Source organism: Embiotoca jacksoni, unplaced genomic scaffold (genome assembly GCF_022577435.1).
Source record: "Embiotoca jacksoni isolate LCO1_2020_lvr unplaced genomic scaffold, fEmbJac1.0.p SCAF_11, whole genome shotgun sequence".
Lineage (NCBI taxonomy): Eukaryota > Metazoa > Chordata > Actinopteri > Embiotocidae > Embiotoca > Embiotoca jacksoni.
The window spans coordinates 13,874,771-13,891,310 of NW_027185241.1; the positions used below are offsets into that span (position 1 = coordinate 13,874,771).

The 16,540-nt window shown below is 38.5% G+C and overlaps 1 protein-coding gene across 3 annotated transcripts in view; it reads right to left on the reverse strand.

The window, feature by feature from the left end:
- Positions 1-16,540, reverse strand: part of LOC138194477 (CUB and sushi domain-containing protein 3-like) — a 229,342-nt gene that overhangs the window by 180,908 nt on the left and 31,894 nt on the right. For all 3 annotated transcript variants that reach the window (XM_069143245.1, XM_069143246.1, XM_069143244.1), the window contains exons 3-4: positions 13,144-13,256; positions 3,749-3,943 (exon numbers count right to left, since the gene is read on the reverse strand). In XM_069143245.1, coding sequence (XP_068999346.1) covers positions 3,749-3,943; positions 13,144-13,256 — 308 coding nt within the window. The remainder of the gene's footprint in view (positions 1-3,748; positions 3,944-13,143; positions 13,257-16,540) is intronic.

The window sequence follows — 16,540 nt, forward strand, 5'->3', positions numbered from 1 at the left end:
TTTTCTGTGACTCTTTTACACTGTATTGTCACCTCTCAAAAAGACAGTGTCGGACAATAAAAACATGCTTATGGTTGATGTAAGTGGGTAAACACCTATAATTACTATAACTTACAAGTAATTAAACAAAGATGACAGAATTATTATTAGATTACTGTAACTCTGACTAACAATTTGAGCCATCAGATAAATACGATGGCTGGTGTGTGTTGCCTCGGATGGAGACCAAGAAAAAGAACGACTAAATTACAGCACTTTACCCGTCTTCCATATTGTGCCTCCGGGGTTAACACTGCAAAGAGCACTTTTAATTAAAGTTGACAACTCTTACCAGCAAATGTACTTGTATCTGATAATTCCACGGTTTAGTAATGATGTTTAATATATGTCAAATCTGGGTTCTACACAGCTTCATTACCCTGCTTTGAATGCAGCATTTGCATTGGAAACTGCTAATGGTTGTCTCAATTGCCTCCTCTATTCCCCAGTCGTACACATGGTGGACTTTGGAAGTTGGAGAGGGATGGAAAAGAGAGCTGAGAGAAAGATGAAAGCAAAAAAACAGAAGGTGACTGGATGATACACTGAGGTGTTGGGAGACTGTAGGAGGGTGAACGGTGGATTGTGGAGAGATTGTGTGTTGCTGTGTGTTTAGCGTCACACAATTGGTGATGAGCAGAAAGGGCAGGATCACTGAGGAAATAAGATCAAAGGACCATCTGCCCACATTCAGGATGAGGCTCAGATTTAGACGAGAGACTGTGTGGCTCAAGCAGTGCCCAGGCCTTAAAAGGAGTGATGTTTCTGGCCTGTAGATATAGAGGCTAACACTATCCTTAAAAGGAAAGGAACCCTCCATCTGCAGCTTTTTGTTTCCTCTCAGCTTGCTATTTCTTAAACATATGCCGAGTCATTTTTATTTTGCTGTGCCTCGCACTGTAGAGCAAGTTTGTTCTGCTTGCTTTGGGATTTCCTAGGATTGTATATCAAGATGGGAGATCTTTACCTCTTTTCTGTATATCCTCCCTTTTGTTTGAACAACTCTGAACATCTTACACCTAGGCCCCCCAAGAACTAAATCTATTTAATTGAAATGTGCAATTATTCCGATTTCAATTGCACTACAGAAAACTGTAAGATCTACCTGCAGAAATAAAGACACAACTGAAAGCAAACACAGAATGACTATAAATATTTCCATTGTAATGTCTGCTCTTAAAGTTGGAAAAGGCTATTTCACTCTCAAGCAAAATGACAACACAAACACAGACTATTATATTTGATTGTAAGGAAATCATCTGTATGAGAATGGCCTTTAGTCCTTCTCCTTTAGCGCTTTGGCCTAATGTTAGTCTATTCGTTCTTGCAGCACACTGTATGAAATGGTGACCGTCTCAAAGATAAAATAATAACCATCAAGGTTGTCCCATGGCTCAAAACAAGACTACAGCCGCACTTACTGATAAGTGATTTGTAGTGAAGAGAGGCTGATACAGCAAATGAAAAGGAAAAGGTTTTGCCGACCTGCAATATGTGTGTGAAATTTAAAATTCATAATAAATATCTGCACCCCTTCACCTTAACAATTTCTGGCGTAAATCAAATCCAGTAAAAATGTTTTTACTGAAAACACCCAAATAGAGATTTAAACAAATTTCTAACTTTGATTAAAACAAACCTGATGATGTTAAACGGTTCTCAGAAATTATACTTCAAAACCTTTCAGCGGTTACTTCACAGTTGGCTTCGTCAGTCTGCATTTACAGTAAATGTACTTCCATCATGACAAAAGACCACACTCAGTCCTCTGTACAGACATGTAGCATTACTAAATCAATATCATATTGATTGTAAAACTTTCCTTGATAACGACTAATGTAAAGATTATTTTTAAATACACTTAAAGATTCACGGTGGGGGATTTTGGAGGATATATTAGTAGAAATAGATTATCATATCATAATTATGTTTTCATTAGTGTATAATCATCTGAAACTACCTTAGAATGAGCCTTTCACATCTAAATAAGGAGCAGGTCTTCTCCAATGTAGCGCACCATGTTGCATGTTGCTACAGTAGCCCAGCCGGGACAAACCAAACACAAGTATTGCAGCCACTAAAGATTATTTCATATGCTTGTATGTGGTGAGGGGAGTTCAGATGGTTCCACTAAATACTCCAAATCCTATACACTGTTCCTGTACCAGCTCTTTCTCGTCTGCACCCATGACATCTTTGGTTTCTCCAACACTAGTCTCATTTTCGTTGTCCTCATGGTTTAGTTACTTTGGTGAAATATCCTTGCTGCTAGCCAGGCATGAGCATGCACACTGCATCTGTGTGTTGGTGTCTGCATGTGAACATGAAGATTGCAAACACATGCTTAATGACAGTGATTAACTGTTAGGTAAGCTTTGATTAGTTGTTGAAGTTACAGTCAAGTTTAAATATCTCTGGGGTATTAAGAGAGACTGATGGCCCATGAGCATTAATACATTTAGGGCACATATTGACATGAGTAAAACTGCATTCATTGGAAATTTATAATGTCAAATAATTTATTTTGCTTAATTAATTGCCCAGTCCTATGCAAAAATGTAATTTCTCTGCATCCCTACCCAACTCTAAAAATGTAGGAGTGGATTAGTTGTGTCAGTCTGGCAACAGGTGTAATTTAAACAAACAGAGGTAAATTGTTGGGTATGAAGAGCACACGTCAGGCATTCATCAAGCCGCTGTCAGATTTAAGCCATCAATATGCTGTAGTGTCTTCTTCATGCTTCATGTTGTGTTCCTGATGGTTGAGCAAAAGAGCTTGCCGAGACAAATTACCAACGTAGAGCATTTTCTGAAGGTTCACGTCCCGGGCATAACAGCACTTTTGAATATGTTAGGAAGTTTCTGAGTAGCAAATGAAGCCAAAAAACATTATGAAGCCCTCTAAATGTCAGAAACATACTATTACACCTCCAGCAATGCAGGCTCTTGAACATTTTTAAAGATCCTAATGCACTAAGCTGGCTTGAGCTCCTGCTGTTCGCTCCACAGTACAGGATCATTTTATTTTTCAGTTTGTGCTTTTTGAAATATTAAAGTTGTCTGAAGTGTTGACTTCAAGCTTTCTCGCGTTTTTTATTTTATTATATCTGGTGCATTATTAGCCGAGATATCAGGATATGCATCATGGATGGTTGCGTATGGATCGATGGATCAAGAAAACCTGCACACATAAAGGATAGAGTCAAAGTATGGCCCAACTGGAGATGCAAAAACCTAACACATGTACCACTCCCACTTACAGCATTAAGCTACTTGCCATACAGGAATAAATATTTAATTAACCTTTTGAGCCATCGAGAGTCTAATCAACTTCTTCAACTGATTAAAATTATTCCATCCCATCAGATTGCAAATATATTTATTGCTTTAATGAGGACTTGTGCAGACTTCAGTGCATCTGTGGCACAGAAGAGTCCACCAATCACACAACCATCAAACTGCCAATCATAAAAAAGTAATTAACACGGAGCAGTTCAAGGAAATCACATGAGAAGGGGTCAGTAAAAACAAATAACTTGCTCCTTTTGAAATGTCTTAGGGGAACCATAAAATATCTAGATAGCATCAAGTATTCTCCATGATATCCTACAGTTACATTGTAAATCTGAAGGAAAAAGTTGGCTTAAGACAAGAATCACATCACATGCAGTTACTAAGTTACTCATTATGATTGATAAAAGATCATCACCTCTGCAAATTGGCACAGGAAAGTCCCACACTGACACACCAGCTGCGTTGTTCACACAGGTGAGGAGTGAATGTCCGTCCAGGACATAGCCAGTGACACACCGGTAGCGGATCTTGTCACCTACATTGAACTGAGTTCCATTCAGGATTCCTTTGGGTGGAACTCCTGGGTTTCCACACGAGTTGCTTCTCAGCTCTGTAAAAGAGAAGAAAGAATTGTTAAGAAATACAATGTGTTGTTATATAAAAAATGTCCTTAATTTTGTAAATGTATAGCAGTTAATCTTAACTTTTATAGTTTTGGCTATCTAAAAGACTTATATTTTATAGCTCGCACTGTTGGTAATCTTGACTTGGCCACCTATGTTATAGCTGACATTTGTTAGTTATCTTGACTTCAGTGCTAGAATCTAAAACACAAGTAATAGAAAGCAAATTCCAGAATAAAATGTATGCAAATACAACTGAAATGCTTACTTATGACTGAGGAGCTGAAGTTAATATGAGTAGATGATAAAATGGATTGCCCAGGTAGTGCTAAAAGACCACACTCGTGTCTTGCCCATCTACCTACATTAAAAATTCACTAATAAACATAAATCTATAGCTGCAAGCAGCAATGCGAGGCAAAGAAAACCAAGTACATAACACAAAGTACAAGAAAAGAAAGGTAGTACAAAAATGTCAGGGAGACATGGAAGAAGGAGCAGCAGCTCCGGACTTTAATCATTTTCCTGCATGCTCCTTAATGTCTGCCTTGATTAATAATAGCGGGGGGAAATGACATGATTTTCTTAAATTCACCATCACAGGAAGCATCACAGCACTGAATGGGTATTGAAATGTTCATTTTTGAAGAGCATCTGATATCAATTATCAAAAACCTCAATTGGCATAGATCTTGTTTACGCTTAGAGATTGTTTTTCATTTGTGTTCCCATTTGTGTTCTTTAGAGGATAGTAAGAAGATGGTAAAATCAGCAGTATGCACAAATCTAACCGTAGAACAGTTTCATATTTTCTATTCCTCAGGGTCTCTGCTTCAGCACATTCAATATGAAATACAATAGTGGATACTACCCAAATCTCAGTTTGAATTTGAGCAGGTTTACATAAATACTGCATGATCTGTATAAAGTTTCTTGGGCATCTGTTAGTTGCTTTCAACATTTGCTATGCATAAAGGAGCTCATATTTGGCTCAAAGTTAACTGAGCGTTGACATTAAACTGAGGTGGACATGTCTGTCAATAAGACGATTAAAGAGCTGAAGATACAGTACAAACCTCTGGTAAGAATCACAAACAGAACAGAAGAACAAACAAAAAAAATCTAGGACAGGAACATGACCCAAAGCATACCATGAAGAAATAATGTGTATCTGTTCATATACCTGCACTCAGCTTTCTATGTTACTAGAAGACACAGCCATATTTCAAACTAATGGGTAATCCTTGCTACTAAGATACACAACAGGTAATAGAAAAGGGTGGGGTTATCATATTCTGCTATGTACAGATGAACATCTATTAGAGGTAAATGTGTGACAGAATGACCATAACAATGAAAAAATAACACTACTTGTACAAAAATATATTTCTAATTTAAAATCCCAGACATGCATACTTGTGAACATGGCATATTTAATCATATATCTTCCACAAAATGGCAACTCCCCAGAAAGTGTACTCTTTGGCAAACCAAAGAAAGAGTCTGTTGATAAAGATCTACTGTAAGTTGTGATAAACCAGTCTGGAGGGCTGTTCAGTCCTGTATTATTTTTGTCTGAACACAATCTTCCAGTACATTTTTCAGTTCTGTTACACAATCATAACTCACTCTGTCAAAATTCCCTTGCCCTGATATCTTTCAAAAAAGCCTATAAAAATGCTATTCACTAAATTATATCCTGCTCTTCAACATTCAAAAAGAGACCACACCCTGAATAGTAAGTCAAGATGGGAATCAGGGAGTTGTTTCACAAAAAAACTGGAGAGCAGGACAGGTTATGCAGACAGCAGTGGTTTACAACAAGCTCCCCCTCCTGGAGAGAATACAGGTGGAAGAACGAACGCAAACAACTAAGTACTCTAACAGGATGGTCTGCTGTAGGTCCTGTGGAAGCGCAGTGTCAAATCATTTTCACACTTTAAAAAATTGTCCATCTAGTGTCCAGGGGGCAGTTTTTAACGTGAAGCTGTATTTTCATGTTACAATCGTACTTTGGTCATCCAGGATAGTTTCATTGTGCAAAGCAAGAAACATATTTTTTGAGGGTGTTAGTGCCATGCAAAAAAAGCTTTGATCAGAAACAGAAATATCAAACATAAATTAAATCAGTCAACATAGTTTACAATATATAGATAATGGGGGAAAACTTCCATTAAAATTAAGAATTTAAATTGCTCAAAATGCCTTGAACATGTATCAAAGCTAGGGCCTGCCTTTATATAGCAGTAATATAGTTACGTTATGGGCATATCTTCCAATATAAAATAATTTTCTTTTCCTCTGAGCACAGAATCAGTATGCTTTGATATGAATGTGTGCATATATAGATATGCACATGTGGGTGTTTGTATAAGCAGGTAAATGTATGTGAATGTAAATGTTTGTGTGCATGTACTGCATGTGCATAGTATACTACTTATTTTGTTGTTTAAGAAATGGATCACCCTCCTTTTTTTTTTTTTTACTTAGTGTATGTTTTGTATTACGCTTAATTAAGTTCTTTGAAGTTTAGGTACAATGTAGACATTTTATATATATATATATAGCATAGCTTAAACTTAATATATATATACATACACATACATATACATGAAAAAAACAATATTAACTAACAACAAAACAATATACAGTATTTGTAGTAGGTGCAAAGCAAAAGAGTCTCACCTTTTCACTTAAAAAACTAACTGAAACTTTGAGTGATGAGGCTTTGATTTGCATTCTTACACTGTAATACAAGCTATATTTCAACAATCCTTTAAAATAATCTGTCATAAGAACAGTAAAATATCGATAATGGGTTTTATAATGCATTTCTGAATGATCCATGCAATTTTAATTTCAAACTCCACTTCCCCCCTTTCACAGCTAACTCCCAAAGTTCCAAGAAAAACATATAAAGAACATATAAATGGAAGTTTATGATTAACAGCCCATTTAAGTAATGTGAAAGACGGCAAACCGAGGGTGAAAAATGATCAAGACAAAGTGCTGTGCTAATGATACTTAACTGATGCAGGGATGAGGAGTGACAGGCATGCAGGATAGAAATATGATCAGTCCAGAGGTCAGTGGGGAGGAGAGACAGACATACATTTATATTCAACTGCAGCACTCTGCATGAGGAAATATGTAAACTAGTGTTTACACAAAGTTTGGGTTAGCTGTGGCAGGCTGTTTATGTGACATGTATCAGATAGACGGGTCAAGGATCACCACACATAAATAAACCATGGTGTCATGAGCAATTTCCAGGTGTATATAGTACAAGGTCATTTAAATATATAATGTCAAAAACATTCTAAAATAACAACAACTTCTGGTTCATACAAACTTGAGGGAAAAAAACCAATAAAACATAAATTATAGCCTGGGTTGGCAAATGCCTACATGGATGAACAAGACCTAAGCCACTGCTAGAATTTTGCAGTCCTGCTTCACAATTGTTATCAAGTGCAGCTCTATGTACTGCAGGCTGCAATGAACGGATGCATACCACAGCATGATCCCCAGCAACAAACAGAAAATGTGTCTCCATGGGAGTTACAGAGAGCCTGTGAAATTGAAATTTATTTGTTTGAAATATCAAATTTGTGGAGTTCAACAAAGTGTGACGAAGCACATCAAAGGCAATCTAAATATTTACAAACTCACCACAACAACCCGTTACAGTTTGATGCAGAGAATCTCAGATTCAAATTCAGCACACTGCGGAGCTAAAAAAAAAAAAATTGCGTCCAAAATCAAATCAAGACAAGACAGAATATCAGGTCAGGGCGTGTGCTGTGTTCAACCAAACGTTTTTCAGAACTTCCCATGACGAAGAAATGTTCACCACTAAGCCTTGCATCACACAAATAGCATTTGAGTGGACACTAACCACTCAAGGAATGTAGCTGTCACTGGAAAATACCTAAGGCACACTGTGTGTTAGCCAATTAAGACTCATAGACCAGCTAGAGCCTGGCTGCCAAGCATTTCCTGGATGACATATTAGTAGAGAAGTGTGCCAAAGACAGTGAGAGAAAATAAGGTCAGGTACTACAGAACCAAAGCATGACATATTGTACTGTACATGTCATGTATGAGCTTGGTGTTGGGGGAAGAGGTTTCTGAAGCTTTGGGATCACACAGCATGCAGTCCAGCTCGAGTATATTGGCATCTTAACACCGTAATTTGGGTGGCGATCAGGTAAGTTCCAAGAACACAGCATATGATTTCCAATAGACTGACCCCTCATTCCCTGTATAGAAGCAACTGCATTATACAACAGCATGTTTGAAAAATCATTGCAATCCATATATTGCAAGATTTCCTTTCTAGAAGTTGAATATCCAAATCTTCCATACCATAGTATAAGGATCGAAGGTAAGTTTTGCAACATGAATGGAGGTGATATTTTTTTTAAACCGCAGCTATAGTTGCCACTTTTACATTAACGTTGGAAACCACAGAGGGAAAATAAATATTATGGCAAATGTGACAAGCTACCCAAAAGCAGATTGTATCCTGTGAACCTCAGCTTATGCCTTAACAGATCTCTAATTTCAGCTGCCAGATGTTGCAGGGACATTGGGCAGATTGCACCCAGCAAAATAAAAATGTAATAACATGTAAATTATTTTCCATGATGATGCCATATTTTCTACAAAAAGTGACTGTTCTCATCAATTTTCTATAGTTTTTCTAAGAAACAGTATGATGCATTCATGTGTCAAACTTAAAAAAAAAAACAGCAATAACTGCGCACCCTGTAATACAGATGTTCAGGTAATGCTTGTGCAGCTAATGATACTAATAATGTATCTGATTTATGGAGTCACTGGTCTGACGCCACTCTCTTTTGGCACAGAATATGACTATCAAATGTTCAAACTGACTTAGAGGACCTATCAGGCATCCTACCGGGGAGCTGTCCTTCAGAGAACTATATACAGAAACAAAAGACCTATTCTCGCAAGCAAACGTTTAGAGAAACTTACCTCAGGTCACTAATTAAAAAGTAATAGATGCATCCAAGCTGTAATTAGACCAGCACTGACTCACTGCCCTTCGGTGTATGGAAAGTCATAAGTAATGTCTCCGACGGACGTGGCCCTTGAATTAATTCACAGGACGTGTTGCAGACATTCGGAGCTGTTGCTTTGGATAAGACCTCTCACTGTAACAAAAAATGTCAAAATAAAAATAAAACCTTGTGCTTCAGTTTCAACTGCTGCATAACAGAATGTGAAACCTGGGGGGGGGGGGGGGGGGGTACTTCTTTGAATAACATGTTGTGCTTAATATTGAATCACGGTTTCAACTTTTATGAGGATGTGAAGAACCCCCTCAAGAAATCAAGTGTTTTTGATACAGTGTCAGCCCTGAGCTAACAAGTGTTGTTATCTCAAGGACCCTGTGTAAATTGTTGATAGAACCGAACCTGGGGAAAACAGCTGCTGTGAAAACACCAGGGGCTGGTGCTAAAGTTGAAAACCTGCATAAACTTCTCTTAAAAGGTGGAAAAATTAATGCAAACAATGCTAATACTAAGTCAGTGGAGAACGTTTAGCCTTACAAAGCATCACCCAATTTGCAAAATAAAGTCCAAAAAAAAGATGCATGCATACGGTGCTTAATCCAAATACAAACAACATTAATATAATGCTGCACTGTGATTTGAACCCAGTGAGATATCTGTGACCTATTTATAAACTAAAAAGAAAACAGTTTCTAGTCATTATAAAAATGTCAATTACAATATGTATATGTATATATTAATTCATTTTCAAAGACTTAAGTCAAAAGACTAAAAGATTGTGTCATCATCACAAACACTTTATCTGCAATTCTACTTACAATTCACATACACAGACAATTGGAGTGAGCCTGGCTTGAATTACCCGTCATCACAGCAAGTGAGTTATGTGAACTAGTAAATGAGGTAGTTGGGTGCGAGATTTCTCTGGGGCTGAGCTATTTATTTCGCCTGTATATCTAATGACTCTGTAGCCCTTTGAAGAAGATGGAAGTTTGACGGAGTGGCAGTGTTTGTGAGCACACAAGCAGCACACTTTCCCCACAGGAGCCGCCTATGTAGACTGCCTGTCTGCCTTCGTAGCTGACTGCTTTACCGGCTGCTGAGCTGAGCTGAACTTTTTATGCGGGCGGGGAAAAGAGTACCTACTGAGGCCCTGCTGGATCAAAGGGCAAAGCAGCTGGTAAACAACACATGCACATACATGCACGCACACAAACACTCTTTTCCATCTCAGTTGACTTTGTGCATTGCCAGAGAAGGACAAATGAAATGATTTGGGGAGAACAGATGAAAATACATTGTATGGGGTCAGCTGTCTTTCAAAGACTTTTCCCCAAAAAAAGGGCAGGTTCAAATGCCATCGAAACAGGTTTCAGATAGGCAAGGCAATGTTTTTGTGGCAATTACATAACCTTCAACAAAGGGCAAAGAGATAACTTTACTCCCAGCTCAGTACATGTGCCGCACATGGCTGTAGTCGATCTCTATTCCTTGAAATTAACTAGTGGCCATTATTTGGCTGTGTTGTAATGGCCCTGTATCCACACTCCTTAATAAATGCAGCTTGACCCTTTCAGGGCATGCTTAAGCATCAAGGTTGCAGGATCATATTGACAGAGTTATGATAGTGCAGGGAAGTGGCCACTAATCAGTAATATTATTCACAGGAAGTTGGACCTGGTTTGCATTCCAACATACTTGATAAAAGATTGACAGGCCATTGAGAAATTAGATTCCATCTGACCGTGTCCTTCATTGTGTCCTTCACTTGCACGTAGATTCAAAATCCACTTAATTGCAGTCATGATTCAATCATCTCAGAGACTACAGGCAACACACATTTCAAATCAGAAGAATGAGCAGCACATACATATTCATGTGCATGACGTAAGTAACCATATCAGCGTATCATATGTGCTAGTCATAAGAGGTCCCTGACTGAAGATAATGGAACATACTCTACAGTATGATGATCAGGCCATTGAACTTTAAATTTACATGATGATGATAATTATGATGACTGGGGTGGGCATTTCAAGCAATAACACTATTTTGCTGTGAACAATTTGATTTTAATCTACGCTCATGACGGTCCACTGATAATGCGACCGCTTTACCTGGCAGAGTTTATTTTTTTGAAGGAGTACCACAAAAAAAAGTGTTGATGGTTGTAGTCATCTTTGCATGTTTCTGCTTTTTTTTTTAGCATCTACTCACAGCGCCACACACGTTTTGAAGGAGCCTTGGAAGAAATGTGTTCTTTTTTTTCTCCTTTTTTGGTTTAATGGCGGTTGGAAAACTTTCAGGTGCATTATCACCACCTTTTAGCATGAGTAGCACACTCCTACCAGGGTAACAAGGTACATAAGACAAAACAATGGTTGCATAAACAAGAGCCATCCCTATCTGGGAGATGTATAACAATGCTCTGGTGTGAATAGGAAGATTTTTTTCTTTTTGAATAAAAACCATGAACTATCTTCCTCACTGAGAAACTACTCAATGAGTAAGCACATTTTGTTTCAAAAGTTCAATAAGTGAATAAGATGTATCCTACATCCCTGAAAGACCAACCTTCATGTATGTACAATGCATGCTTCAAGTCGCCAACTGCACCAAGACTGGCTTCTACACAAATGGACTACTGAAGTCACAAATCCTTTTCATAGGTACAGCCCACCTAACCACTAAACCAGATGCATTTCAGATCAGGTTTTCCAGGTTCACACTCTGCACATCATTGTATATAGAGGAGATCAAACATCCAAGATAGGTAACAATGAGCAGAAAGCATTTTTGAGTGGAGGGGCACTTTACGTATTTATGCTGTGTGCTGGATAATGTGCTGCCAACCAGGCTATTAAAAAATGAATGATAGTCATAGGAAACTGATCTGTACAATATGTGTCATGGTTAAAGTATTAGTATACCACAGCTTTGGCTCATTCCTTAATCCAACACCCACTCTTTAAAAGTGAGAACACAACAACTAAAATAAATGGCCATAAAATAAAATTGTGCTGACATTATATCTCCTATTGTCCTTATTAGAAAATATTCTGTCCTCATTCTTCAGTGTTAAATAATAAGAAATATCTGTGCATCATGTAACAAGATGTGTTTATCATCCAAATCAGCATGGAATTATGTTAAAGATTACACAGGCAAAAGATGGAGGAGAAGAGTGGAATCTGACTCAACCAAGTCCCCCACTGTAGATTAAGAAAAAGATAGATGGAGAGAAACCGAGCAGGGGACTGAGAGAGAGAGATAGCAAAAGTAGGCAGATGGAGAGGGGAGAGGTCCTGGACCAGTCAGGTCTAGGGCAGGAGGGGAGATGAGGAGGCAGTACAGAGGGATGGAAAAGGGCAGGAGAAAGGGAGGAGTGGTGAAGCGATGGAGTCAGCCTGTTAATGAACGAGGAGGTAAGATACTGGAACAGTGAGTAAAGAAATTACTGAAGGATATTAGGAGTAGAGAAGGGCAAACAAGACAAAGTAGCCAATAGATTGGAGGTAGAAGGTTGGAAAGCCAGTAAGATGGCAAAATGAGAAGGTAAGGAAAACTTGAGACAAAAATATAAAATAGAAACATGAAGAGATGGAGAAGTAGAGATGGATGAGTGAAGGGATTCACCTGAAGTAGCAGAGGGGAAAAGAGCCGGGGTGAGCAAGTTGGTCACACAAGGATAGTTCATATTTAGACAGCTCCCTGCTGCATTCAGCTCTGCTTCAACACAGATAACTCGGTACATCCATTAGTTCAAGCTAATTCCCATCACCATCTGCCATGCAATTTCAGATGCACCTTTGGAGGCGCAGAAGGTTCAGGTACTTGGGGGGGAGGGATGTTGATTTGGAAATATCATGAAATTAATATGCTTAATTGAAGCACCTAATGTTTCCATAACTCAACAGTGGAAGTCCTGGAGGAAATCAGGTGGACTGAGTGTGATCACAGGTCCCTCTTTTAAGAAGAAAGGGTGTCTAGTTTCCCTGGCTGAGGAATTTTTCTGCTTAAAGAAGACCGAGGTTATGGAGAGCTGCCTCATCTTAGTTAGATCACATATTTCGTTCATATTTTACATAAAAGGCTGTTTCAAATGACAGTGGGAGACAAGGAGTAGAAAACGATGCCATTCTTACCTTCATAAGCTACCTTAAATCCATGAGCGCTTACTGCAAAGTCACTGGTAAGCCTCAGTGAAAAAATGGAGCCAGAACTGGTAACAGGCGGAGGGATGGTAAATCCTGTTAACCTGCAGATAAAGGAAAAGAGACCTCAGTACTGAACGTGTGATTTCATTCATAACATCACAATTACACATAATAATACAAAAAATGCATCATACAGTTTTAGTGCAAGTCTGATTGAATGCAATACAAAGGTTTAAATTCAATTTATATTTTGACGTCCACCACAACCTGTCATGTATATAAAAATGTAACTGATATAAAAAAAAAAAACATTTGCAACTTCCATATACTAAAAGCACACAAGTTCAAGAGCAATCAACATCTAGCAATGGATATTATTTTTCCTTGTGGCTATGTGGAAAACCAATCACTCTTTATTCCCCTCCCAAGCAGTAATAATTCAAAACAGACAAAATGACTGAAAAGTTGTGAGTCACAAAGCCTCTTGAACATGTGCCCTTTTTGTATTAAAATCCAGCAGCCCACCTGGGAAAGTTACGTATTCTGTATTAATGAATCCCTGTTGAGAGTTGTGCACTAAAATGCAATGATGCACAAAAAACATACAGACGATGACTTAACTTATTAAAAAAAAAATAATGCCATCACACCACCACTCAGTCTGTGCGCTGTCATTTGAGTCTAATGAAACGGAACTCCTCAGAGAGTTGTGATGCAATTTGTCCACCAATAATATACCGAGTACTATGAAATCAAAACCGGAGGAGAAGCCTTCCCTATTGTTGGATGGTGTTTGAGGGCTGGCAGCTGCATTGTAACAGACTGGTTCATTACTGCATTTCAAATTAGGTGCAGATCCAAACAAATCCATTTACTTTCACGACGTCGTAAACAAGATGTGTTGCTGACCGTTCCTCAGCGGCAGTTGCTGATGTTATATCGACCTTCCACTGCTGTAAGCCAGGCAGCCAAGCATGAACTAAACTTGTGCACGCAACAAAATGTCTCCTTTTCTACTGCTCTCTCGTTTTCTCTTGTTATTTTTTATAGCTAGTTTTGGAGCTGCTTGTGTGACTGAGCCTCAACTTGACAACAGGCCCAGTGAATAATGTCTGTAGCAGGCCAAATGTGGAAAACCAGAAACTCCTCTAGAGACAGCGAAGAAGAAGGGGCTGTATTTACAGCTTCAAGTTGTAGAGTTTCCAATTATAGGACTGTGAACTGTGCAGTAAATAATTACCCTTTTTCCCAGGTACTGAGCAGCATGCCAAGATAGTGCTTGAAGTCAGTTGCTACATGAGGCAATTTTGAATACAGCAAACAGAACTTAGAATGTGACCTTGTTAGGAGCTTATGTAATCACACAACAGACAATTGTACTGGATCTGCATGCTACACCATGGTTAAATTAAAAGTGAAGGCAAGCTTGTGCAACACAAGAAGTCTTTGTTGGTTTGTGTAAACAATAACAGCAAACACAGTGGAGAGAAGCAAATAAACCATTTTTGTCATTTTCTATCACTTTACCTTTTCACGTTTCTGACCAATAACATTCGGACAGGCAATATCCAAACTGGCCACAACGTAAATATTAAAGGCAATGTCATTGATTTTGCAGGTCTCAAACTGTGCCATGTGCAAACAAAGTGAAGAGTGGAAAAACAGAGGAAACCTGCGTTCTACTTCGCACTGAAAATGACAACAAATAACAACATGTCTACAGATATGAACAATCAAAACAATAATTACTTGACCCTTAATCTGTGGATTTCTGTACATATATCTCAAGACAGAAAACTGTCAGATTTGTGTTGTGTGCTACTGCTGAAAAAAGCCACATTGAAAAGATAGGTGATTAACCATGCCTGGCCTTTCCCTCAGGTGCAACAGTTAGCTGCCGGGCTATGTAACACACAAACCATCACTCTTCCTTTCTCTCTCTCTTTGTGCCATTTCAACACGGGCACAATGAGGGGTCCAAAGTGCTATTTCCATGCGGGAATTACATATTTTCAATAAATCACAGTGTGACATCAAGCTGTGTAGTCTTTAAAATGGCCCTCCTTCCGAAGTCTGGGGAGGAGGATCCATTGGAGAACTAATTATTGGCTGGGCATAACAGAAACTAACAGAGTACATGCTGACACAGTTGTCAATGCCACCCACCAGCTTAAGCGCAATGCAGTTATACAATGACACTAAAAAGCCTTGACCTGCAATTGTTACTGAAGAAGTGAAACAAATGAAAACTAAATTAGTTTGACCATTATTCCAGAAGTTGAGCCAACTCTTTGTTTTGTGTTTTAGCATTGACTTTGAAAACAGAGTTTATGGAGGAGAGGAATGAGATGTGCTGCCATGGCAACATGTGATACAGAGACAAGGATGGGAGAGAAAACAAATGCAGTGTTATTGCACTGTATACACAATAATGTGAGGAATTAGGCCTTATGAACTAAAGCCAAGGTCTTTAGTCTCCTACAATCATGTGGAATATCAGAAAAAATGTCAAGGAATTTTCTCATGAACACAAGTGAGGTGGATGAAATGCCACAGACAAAGCTTAGCCCTGCCAAACTGAACCTCAAATAAAACTAAATCCTTACTTAGATTGCACTGTTGTCAATGTCAGCATGAAAATAGTGAGGGAATGAGGATGTCATGGGGTGAGTCTACATGAGGAACAGACATCTTTTTTCAAAGCTGGCAGTGAAAAGGATTAGGAGGTGACAGTCTGGGCAAAGTTGGTAAATAATTCTGTTCCAACCGGTCAAGCCTCAAGTGCTCATGTAAGAAAAATCTAAACTTGAGAACAAAACTCAAACCATGAGCATGAAAACATGCAGCAGCCAAGAAGCACTCAATTTGAGTTCATCTTGTACATTTTATGATTTTTCTGCAGCTTCTAAAAGAAACTGCTATTGTACAAAAACAGAAACCTGACATTTCAACAGCATTTCAAATTTTTGCAATATCATTTTGGGTTATGGCTTGTTTTAAACCAAGAAGCACATTGTGACCTAAGTATGTCTCAAGCAAAAGCAAACAAAGAGATCTTCATCATCTGGCATTCACTGCAGCCCGTTGCTTTGGCAACGGGAGCATCAGGTGAATGGTTGAAAAATGTCATTAACGAAAAAACACCAAGGGGCCTGCTGTCTTCTCAGACACAAGGAGCTTGTGACTTGGATATCAGACACAAGTCTCCAAGCTAAGTCTCACCTCTATTTGAGATTCCACAAAAACGATATGTTAAATACAAGATTATGCCCTAATCTCACGTTGAGAGGTAGGCCAGACTCACTATGGCACTTTCATTTTCATTTTAACTGAGGAGAGCAAAAGGGTAGACGTTTAAGGCTTCACCGTCAGGCTAAACATGGAA